The sequence below is a fragment of the Suricata suricatta genome, chromosome 14, assembly GCF_006229205.1.
Source record: "Suricata suricatta isolate VVHF042 chromosome 14, meerkat_22Aug2017_6uvM2_HiC, whole genome shotgun sequence".
Taxonomy (NCBI): Eukaryota; Metazoa; Chordata; class Mammalia; order Carnivora; family Herpestidae; genus Suricata; species Suricata suricatta.
Genome location: NC_043713.1, coordinates 81,667,960 through 81,678,039, shown reverse-complemented (window position 1 = coordinate 81,678,039; position 10,080 = coordinate 81,667,960). Strand labels below are relative to the sequence as shown.

At 41.4% G+C, this 10,080-nt stretch overlaps 1 protein-coding gene across 4 annotated transcripts in view; it reads left to right on the top strand.

Moving 5' to 3' along the window:
* Nucleotides 1-10,080, top strand: part of RAD9B (RAD9 checkpoint clamp component B) — a 31,655-nt gene that overhangs the window by 9,205 nt on the left and 12,370 nt on the right. For 2 of the 4 annotated variants that reach the window (XM_029922345.1, XM_029922346.1), the window contains 2 exons: nt 1,853-1,952; nt 5,093-5,199. In XM_029922345.1, coding sequence (XP_029778205.1) covers nt 1,853-1,952; nt 5,093-5,199 — 207 coding nt within the window. Of the gene's footprint in view, nt 1-1,852; nt 1,953-4,653; nt 4,741-5,092; nt 5,200-10,080 lie in introns of those variants that run through there. The other 2 variants (XM_029922347.1, XM_029922348.1) reach the window with 2 other exon arrangements.

The window sequence follows — 10,080 nt, the reverse complement described above, 5'->3', positions numbered from 1 at the left end:
AAGCTCTCAAAAAAAAAAAAAAAAAAAAAGGCCACCAGTGAGGCCCTATGCGGGTTGGAAGCCCGCTGCCCAGGTAGCAGGTGGCTGGGCTCTTTCACCTCCTCCAAGTCTTTGCTTGGATGGCATGGTTGCCATGAGGTCTTCCGTGACCTCTCTATTTGAAATTGCTGCCGACCACCACCGGCACTCCCGAGTGCCCTTTCTGCTTTGCTGTTTTTTCTATGGCCCTTATCACTATGTGACATATCAGTTATTTACTCATTTATTTTCTTAGTGTCTGTCTCCTCTCCGTACAACATGAGCACTGTGAGGATAGAGATTTTTGTCTGATTTGTTCTTCGCTAATCCCCAGCTCCTAAAATTGTTCTTGTGTGGTAGATTACCAAAAAAAAAAAGGTCTCACAAATTATTGGCAGCTCCCCCTCTTCAAAAGCTGGAATCTGATTCCTCAGCTGGAATCTTGGCTGGCCTTGGGCTTTATCAACTAAATGCAATAGAAGTGATATTTTGTGAGTTCCAGGCCTAGGCCTTAAGAGGTCTGGCAGTTTCCCGTTAAAGTAGGAACTTTTCAAGGTGCCTAGGTGGCTCAGTCATTTAAGCAGCTGACTTCGGCTCAGGTCATGACCTCACGGTTTGTGGGTTCGAGCCCTGGGTCAGGCTCTGTGCTGACAGCTCAGAGCCTGGAACCTGCTTCACATTCTGTTTCTCCCCCTTTCTCTGTCCCTCCCCCACTCATGCTCTGTTTCTCTCTGTATCAATAATAGATAAACATAAAAAAATTTTTTTTAAAAATAGGAACTTTTTCTCAGCATGAGAATAAATGCAGGACAGTGTAGACTTCTGGAGGATGAGAGACCATGTGGTGAGAGGCCTCCGCCGGCCCCGCAGGCCCCCGCCATGCCTGTTGCCTACTGAGGGCCTAGGCCTGAAAGTGAGGCCGTCCATGGCTTCCAGCCCCGGCTAAGCCAGCCTAGATCAGAAAGACTCAGCCGAATTGTGAGAAACAACAAATGTCTGTTATTTTAGTTTGCTATGCATAAAAAGCTAACTAATGCAGCTTTGTATGAAGTAGGTGGTCAGTAAATACATAATTAATGTCGCTGTTATTAATTTGGTACCCAGTTAGTTGAGAAAGGTTGTTTCTAGTGAACCCTTTTGACTCTCACTGCAACGTTATCATGCTGTAGAAAGTTACAGCCCACTTGGATTTTATTACATGGGCGCTGTATTCAAACTTAGATTCAAATTCTAACTATACGTGTTAAAATAGCATAGCCTTGACAAGTCAGTTAGTCTCTCCAAGCAACGGTTGCCTCGTCTGAGATTAAGTGCCTACACCATAGGAATATTGTGAAGATCAGAGGTAATGTATGTAAAACGTGTACTACAGTTCCTGGCACCTACAGTCATAGCCCTTATGGCTATACACCCTTCCCCTCTTCCTCCTCTCGGAAGAAGAGAGTTCATGGACCAGACGGTCATGTCAGACTTCCGAAAGTCCGAAAAAATCTGGAAATAATAGATCTGGATAAAAGGTAGTTAAAGGGAATCATAATTATGTGGACTGTAATGGGCAACCACTATTTTACACACAATTTAAGAAATAACTTGTATTTTAAAAGAACTTGGGAGCTCTACTGACTGTGTCCAAGGACCTGGCATGTTGCATGGTGTCCACTAGGGGGTGATAACACATTTCATAAAGGAATAGTGTTCCTTCAAGCTATGTATGTGTCCGCCTGATAGTAAATGTTACTTTAATTTTATTATTTTAACTTGGCTGTGATGCTTGGACTTTTTAAATAGTTCATTTTGCATTTAATTAATAACAGGTTGCCTTATTCTTTTTAAGGTATTAGAAGAACTCATAATGTGTGTTTTCAAGAAAGTCAGCCCTTGCAAGTTATTTTTGAAAAGAATATGTGTTCCAATACACTAATGATTCAACCAAGGTAATGAATGCTCTAGTGTTTTATTTTTCTTTTTCTGAATATAAAATGGGCACAGAGTAAAGAATTAAGCTTTGGAATCAGTTATATATATATTTTTAAAAAGCTAATATTTAACTTGTAGAAATCACCTTTTGTTACAAAGTGAAGAGGAAGCCATGGAAAGATAATAATGTGGCTGCTTAATGGTAGCAATGACCATCTGGTGCAAGAACGTTCTAAAACTATCCCATTAATGGATTTTTATATCAAGTGAAACCAAGAGAGAAATATATTACCTAATAATACTTTGCATTTGTATATTTCCTTCTGAATTTTTTTTCTAAAATTTAATGTTTATTTATTTTTGAGAGAGAGAGAGAGGGAATTGGGGACAGGGGAGAGAGAGATGGAGACACAGAATCTGAAGCAGGTTCCATGTCTGAGCTGTCAGCACAGAGCCCAATGAGGGCTTGAACCCACGAGAATGAGAACGTGACCTGAGCCAAAGCTGGATGCTCAACTGACTGGCCTCTGTCCGAGTCTTAGAACACACGACACAAGGAGACTTTAACATTTTTGATGTGAACTGATTTTATCCCAAGTGTTTGCATTTTTTTTTAGAGAATGAATGGTTCTCTTGTTCATTTGTTCATCTGTCGGTAAAAGTGCACCCAATATTTTGGTTGGGCTGTAGCATTAAACATTAAACATTAATTCCTTTGTGAGCCAAGAGATATTTTCTCCTTATTGTTTTTAAATTACAAAAGCAATACGTACTCCTTGTAAGTAGAGTTTATAGAGGAGTGCAAAGGTAAACAAATGAAATGTCTTTCTCCTCTACCTGTTTCCTCTCTCGCGCTGGCAGAGTTAGCGTCAGTCAACAACTTGGTGTATTTCCTTGGAGATCTTCTTCTCTGTCTCTTTGTCGCTGTCCCTCCCCCATAGCTGTGGGCATCTTTCTTTCTCTTTCTTCCTCCTTCCCCTCTCTCAGATTTATATTACATACTAGACACATACTTATAAATAATTTTTTCAAAGCAAATATCCTATTATTGTTGGGTTGATTGCGTTTAAAAAAAACTTTATTTAAAAATTTTTAACGTTTATTTTTGAGAGAGACAGAGCACAAGCGGGGGAGGGTCGGAGAGCGAAGAGACTCAGAATCCGAAGCAGCTCTAGGCTCTCAGCTCTTGGCACAGAGCCCGACGCGGACTCTCGCACACATGACCCAGGGGACCATGACCTGAGCTGAGGTCAGACGTTCAACTGATTGGGCCCCCCGTTGTCCCAGGCGACTTGCTTTCCTCAGTTTCTATATCAGTTCCCTTAAATCAATCCAATTCTTTTTTTTTTTTTTTTTGAGAGAGAGAGAGTTGGGGAGGGGCAGAGAGAGAGAGAGAGAGAGAGAGAGAGAGAGAGAGAGAATCCCAAGCAAGGTCCACACCGATGTGGGGCTTGATCTCCCAACTGTGAGATCATGACCTGAACCAAGGTCAAGAGTTGGATGCTTAACCAACAGAGCCACCCAGGCGCCCCCAAATTGCTGTCTTAAAAGTTGTGCTAATTTACATTCCCACCAGAAGTGCAGAGGAATCCTTTCAAGTAAAAGATATGATCAATCCTTAAAATTCCTGCCAACCTGATAGGTAAAAAATTGTATTATTAGATGTTATTTTTTGTTGTGTTTATTGCTAGGGAGTTTAAGCATCTTTTCATATATTTTAGGAATTGTATTTTTCTTCCTTTTTGGATTTGAACATTATGTTGTCATTTTTAAAAAAATGTTTTTTTATTTATTTTGAGAGAGCAGGGGGAGGGGCAGAGAGAGAGAGAGGAGAGAGAGAATCCCAAGTAGACTCCATGCTGTCAACGCTGAGTCCAACATGGGGCTTGATCTCACAAACTGAGATCATGATCGGAACCAAAATCAACAGTCAGCTGCTTAACAGACTGAGCCAACCAGGCGCCCCTATGTTGTCATTTTTTAATATCAGGTTATTTGGTATCGTATAAAACACCTTCCCTGTAACACTGGAAAAAGTTCCTAGATACATTTGGTAGGTGTTCCTGATATTTTGGCATCGAGAAACACTGCTGAGCTAATGTCTAGCATCAGGTTAACACCAACATGACATAAATTCTAAGAATCTCATTTTTATCTAACAACACCTCAATTTTAAAAGTATCCCGGGGCGCTTGGGTGGCTCAGTCAGTTGAGCATCTGACTTTGGCTCAGGTCATGATCTCACGGTCTGTGGGTTCAAGCCCTGTGTTGGGCTCTGTGCTGACAGCTCAGAGCCTGAAGCCTGTCTTCAGATCCTGTGACTCCTTCTATCTCTGACCCTCCCCTGCTCACATTGTCTCTCTCTCTCTCTCTCGCTCTCTCTCTCAAAAATAAATAAAAACATTAAAAAAAAAGTATCCTATAAGTTGTAATGCAGTAATAAAAAGATAACCTAATTAAAAGCCAGCAAAGGATTTGAATAGATATTTTGCCAAAGAAGATATACAAATGGCTGAGAAGCACATGAAAAGGTGCTCACCATCATTAGTAGTTGGGGAAATACAAATTTAAAAACTTTAAGTCTGTGAATTGTACACTATGTGAATTCTGTATCAATAAAGCGGTTTTTAAAACAGGATAAAAGGGCATTTGGGATGTCATGACAACCTTGAAAGTAATAGGTAATAATGCAGGTCAAGTAACAAAGGGAAAGAGAATGTAGGCAGTGGGCTGCTTGTAAACCTCTGCCCTCACCTGGGCCTCCAGCAGGTTCTGTTTGAACAGCTATGTTTTCTTCTATCTCCCGTAGGCATATGATTGCAGGCCATTTAAAAAATATACTGAGCATATAAAAGCATAGAGTTAAAGACATTTTCTTCCAGTGTCTGGTTTATCCTACAGCTTTCACATGTCTTACTAAGAATATATTTTACTATTCTCTTGGCCTGTCGAATGAAGTTACCGTTTTAAAATATACTAAAAATATTGCAGCTCACACAGAAGAAAGAAAATATGGTGTTTTTTTTTTTTTTTGTAAGCTTTTTAAAATCTAGCCTGACCTGTTTATTTCCAGATTAAAGATTTGGGTCCTATTTAATAAGATTTTTTTTTCTGCTTGTTCTTCAAATAATGTAATACTTTTCTTTACATTTTGTAGAGTGCTTGCTGAGGCAATTATTCTTTTCACATCAAGTCAAGAGGAAGTTACTCTTGCTGTCACCCCATTCAGTGTTTGCCTTAAGAGTTCCAGTGAGGAGCCAATGGGTAAGGCCCACACCTGTCGCGGCACTTGGATGCAGTGTCACTTCCTGGCTTTCCTGATTACTGGCCACAGTAAACATTAGCGGCATCACATTTATCCTTGTCGAAAAAGAAGACATAGAACGATCATTAACAATTTTGAGAGATCCAGGAAATGGAACACAACCAGTAATTAAAATATTTGGCTTTGAAATTCAGTTCGTTTTATTTTTTTAATATTAAGTAATTGACTTATTTTTTAATTTGCATCCATGTTAGTTAGCATATAGTGCAATACTGATTTCAGGAGTAGATTCCTTAATGCCCCTTAACCCATTCAGCCCATCCACCCTCCCAACAACTTCTCTGGCAAGCCCCTGTTTGTTCTCTAAGAGTCTCTTATGTTTTGTCCCCCTCTCTGTTTTTATATTATTTTTGCTTCCCTTCCCTTATGTTCATCTGTTTTGTATCTTAAGTTACTCATATGAGTGAAGTCATATGATATTTGTCTTTCTCTGACTAATTTACCATAATACCCTCTAGTTCCATCCACATTGGATTGCAAATGACAAGATTTCATTCTTTTTGATTACCAAGTTATACTCTGGTGTGTGTGTGTGTGTGTGTGTGTGTGTGTGTGTGTGTGTACACACCACATCTTCTTTATCCGTTCATTATTGATGGACATTTGGGCTCTTTCCATACTTTGGCTCTTGTCGATAGCACTGCTATAAACATTGGAGCGCATGTGCCCCTTCGAAACAGCACACCTGTATCCCTTGGATAAATACCTAGTAGTGCAATTTTTGGGTCATAGGGTAGTTCTACTTTTTTAATTTTTTGAGGAGCCTCCGTACTGTTCTCCAGAGCGGCTGCGCCAGTGCGCGTTCCCGCCAGCAGTGCAGGAGGGCGCCTCTTTCTCCACGTCCTCGCCGGCATCTGTCGTTGCCCGAGTTCCTGTTAGCCACACTGACAGGTGTGAGGTGGTGTCTCAGTGTGGTTTTGATTTGTATCTCCCTGATGATGAGTGATGTTGATGTTGAATACTTTTTCATGTGTCTGTTGGCCATCTGGATATCTGCTTTGGAGAAGTGTCTACTCATGTCTTTTGCACATTTCTTCACTTATTATTTGTTTTTTGAGTGTTGAGTTGGGTAAGTTATTTATAGGTTTTGGATAACAATAAAGATACAGATAAAGATCTGATATGTCATTTGCAAATATCTTCTTCCATTCTGTTGGTTACCTTTTGGTTTTGCTGATTTTTTTCCTTTGCTATCCAGAAGGTTTTCATTTTGATGAGTTTCTTGGTAGTTCATTTTTGCATCAGTTTTCCATTGCTTCCAGAGACCTGTTGAGTAAGTAAGAAATTGCTCTGACTGATGTCAAAGAAGTTTTTGCCTGCTTTCTCCTCTAGGATTTTGATTGTTTCCTGTCTTATGTTTAGGTCTTTCAACCATTTTTAGTTTATTTTTAGAAATTTAGGTTGTTTTAAAGTTAGAATGGTGTGGGGCCTGGGTGGCTCTGTTAAGCATCCAACTTCATCTCAGGTCATAATTTCAAGGTTCATGAGTTCGACCCCCTGTTTCAAGCTCTGTGCTGACACCCGAGAGCCTGGAGGCCGCTTTGGATTGTGTCTCCCTCTCCCTCTGCCCCTCCCCCACATGTGCACTCACTCTTTCTCTCTCACTAGGAGTCCACTGCGCTATCCATTGTGCCACAGAGCCACCTACTTCTTCTCTCTCAAAAATAAACATTAAAAAAAACATAAAAAATATATAATTAGGAGAATGGTTATTGAGAAAAGTATTATCTTCAGTTAAGATTTTATTATCTGTTTTTCAGCTATTTTTTTAAGTTTTGTTTTGTTTTTTAAGTAATTTTTACATCCACCCTGGGGCTCGAACTCACAATCCCAAGATCGAGTTGCATGCTCTTCCAAAAAGCTAGCTAGGTGCCCCTGTTTTTCATTTTTTGTCACCCTTTGTGTTTAGCGCCAAGAAAAATTAAGAGGGAGCAATCCAATTGAGATTATCTTTGATCACATAAAAAGAAAAAGTGGCTTTGAATTAGAGACATAAGATACTTCAGGTGGCAAATACACATGGCAGAGACTGTGAGTATTCCTAAGTCAGCTCTTCCAAGAGTTACCTGTATCGAAAGTAAGGCGTGATTAAATTGGGAGTTTTGCTACCAAGAAGATTTACTAGGGTCTTTTCGGCACAAGCTGTTTGTGACTCTTGAACTTTGGGTAGTCGTGCGTGTGTGTGAGTGAGTGATAGCAATAAAGAACACAAAGCGAGGGAATTGTATTATTTTGAAGTGAAAAGGCAGCAGAACCAGGGCTAACGCTGGATCAGGCGACCTTAGTGGGGTTTAGTTTGTGCCATGTTCTTTCCTAAGTGGTTTCCACTTATGAGTTTGTGTGATCTTTGTAGTAGCTCTGTGATGTGCGTGCTGTTACGCGCATTTTTCCGTGTGAAGCATATGAAGCGCAGAGAACCTAAGTGACTTGCCTGGTACCGCACAGCTAGTCAGTGGTGGTGCTGGGTCATTATCGGAGCGCGGCCGCAGGGCACAGGCTCAGTCCCGCTGCGCTAGGACTGCTGCGCTCCGGTCTCATCTAGCATCGGCTTTGACATTCAGAAGTGCACGATCTGGAAAATATGTGCTTGTTCTAGTGAAAGGGTCTGTTTTATATTTCATAATGCCATCTCTGAATAAAGAGGGCCATTTAGTCCCCAGGAGACACTGTCCCTGGTGAGCAGCTTTCTAATGAGTAATTATAGTTAGAGGTGACTGGGGACTTGCAGACACCGGTAGCAATTGCGGACCCGGTTGTTTATTTTATTTAAAAAATTTTAAAAAACATTCTTGAGAGACAGAGAAAGAGTGCACGTAGGGGAGGGGCAGAGAGAGAGGGAGACACAGAATCTGAAACAGGCTCCAGGCTCCGAGCTGTCAGCACAGAGCCCGACACGGGGCTCGAACCCATGAACTGTGAGATCATGACCTGAGCCGCAGTTGGACGCTTAACCGACTGAGCCACCCAGGCGCCCAGTGGTTTATCATTGAGCTTCCTCTGTGCCAGTACACTGGGAGTGACAGAGCCTGCCTGTTTGATATGGATGTAGTTTTAGGGTAGTGTTTGGTTGGTCCTTTGAAAAAATATATACTACTTATCCTTTTTACATTTTTCATGTTCATTGAAGAAAATAAAAACCACAAAATAAACACTAATTAAAAAAAAGTCACCTGAAATCCCACTATTCAGAGATAAGTAGTTTTAATACTTTGGAATATCTTCTATAATTCAGATCTAATGACAGAAGATTGCTTGAGTGAAAGTAATGAAATACTCTGAAGCTATTAAAAGTAATCCAATTAAAACTGGGCAGAGGACCTGAATCCCCATTCTTCCAAAGAATGCGTACAGGTGGCCACAGACATATGAAGAGACACTCAACATGGCTCGTCAACAGGGAAACGCAAGTCAAAAACCACAGTGAGGATGGGAGGGCGACCTGGCTGCGACATCTGTCACCCCATCCATCACCCGCGTTGATTTGACTGGTCTGGCTGGCTAGCCGGATGTCCCCTTCCTCCTCACCGCTCCATGTGTGTCCCTCCTGAAGCTGTGCGCCCAGCTGGAGAGGACGAACTTCCCCGAAAGAGGACTGTTCATGGGTCAAGGGCAGGGGAGTAGCTGCCCCCCCGCCAGAGCCTTCAAACAAGCTCTCACGGTCCTTTTGCAGGAGATTTTGGGTTGTCAGGCTTCCAACACTTGAGACACGTCCAAATGAGGTGCTGCATGTGGTAGTCTGTTTTTCTTTAATGAAAACGCCCCCCCCATGAGATAATCATCTTACAGCTGTCAGAATAGCTAAAATGGAAAACACAAGAAATAACAAGTGTTGGCGAGGATGTTGAGAAAAAAGAACGCTTGTGCACTGATGTGGGAATATAAACTGGTGCAGCCTCTGTGTGATACAGTATGGAGTTTCCTGAAAAAATTAAAAATTGAAATACCAGGGGCACCTGGGTGGCTCAGTTGGTTAAAGCGTCCGACCCTTGATTTTCGGTTCAAGTCATGGTCTCACAGTTTGTGAGATTGAGCCCTGTCTCGGGCTCTGCTGACAGTGAGGAGCGTGCTTGGGATCCTCTCTCTACCTCTCTCTCTGCGCCTTTGCCACTCGTGCTCACTTTCTTCTCTCAAACAAATCAACTTAATAAATACAATAGGATCCAATAATTCCACTATCGGGTACTTACCCAAAGAAAATGTAAACACTGATTTGAAAAGATCTGTGCAACCCTGTGCTCACTGCAGCATTACTTATACCAGCCAAGGTTCGGCAGCAACCCAAGCAACCAAGTCCATCGATAGACGAATGGATAAAGAAGATGTGGTGTGTTTATAATGTAATATTACTCAGCCATAAAAAATAATGTAATTTTTCCATTTGCAACAACATGGATGTACCTAAAGGACATAATGCTAAATGCAGTAAATCAATCATAGAAAGACAGATACCATAGGATTTCACTCATATTTGAAATTTAAGAAACAAAACTAATGAACGAACAAAGAACAGAGACAAACAAAAACCATTCTTTTTAAAAATTTTTAATGTTAATTTTTGAAGGCGGGAGAGACAGAGCGTGAGCAGGGATGGAGCAGAGAGAGGGAGACACAGAATCTGAAGCAGGCTCCAGGCTCTGAGCTGTCAGCACAGAGCCCGATGTGGGGCTTGAACTCATGAGCTGTGAGATCATGACCTGAGTCAAAGTCAGATGCTTAACTGACTGAGCCACCCAGGCATCCCAGTATTCTCTTAGAGATCAAACTAGTGTTTGGGAGAGGTAAGGTAAGCGGGGGCATGGGTGATATAGATAAAAGGGATT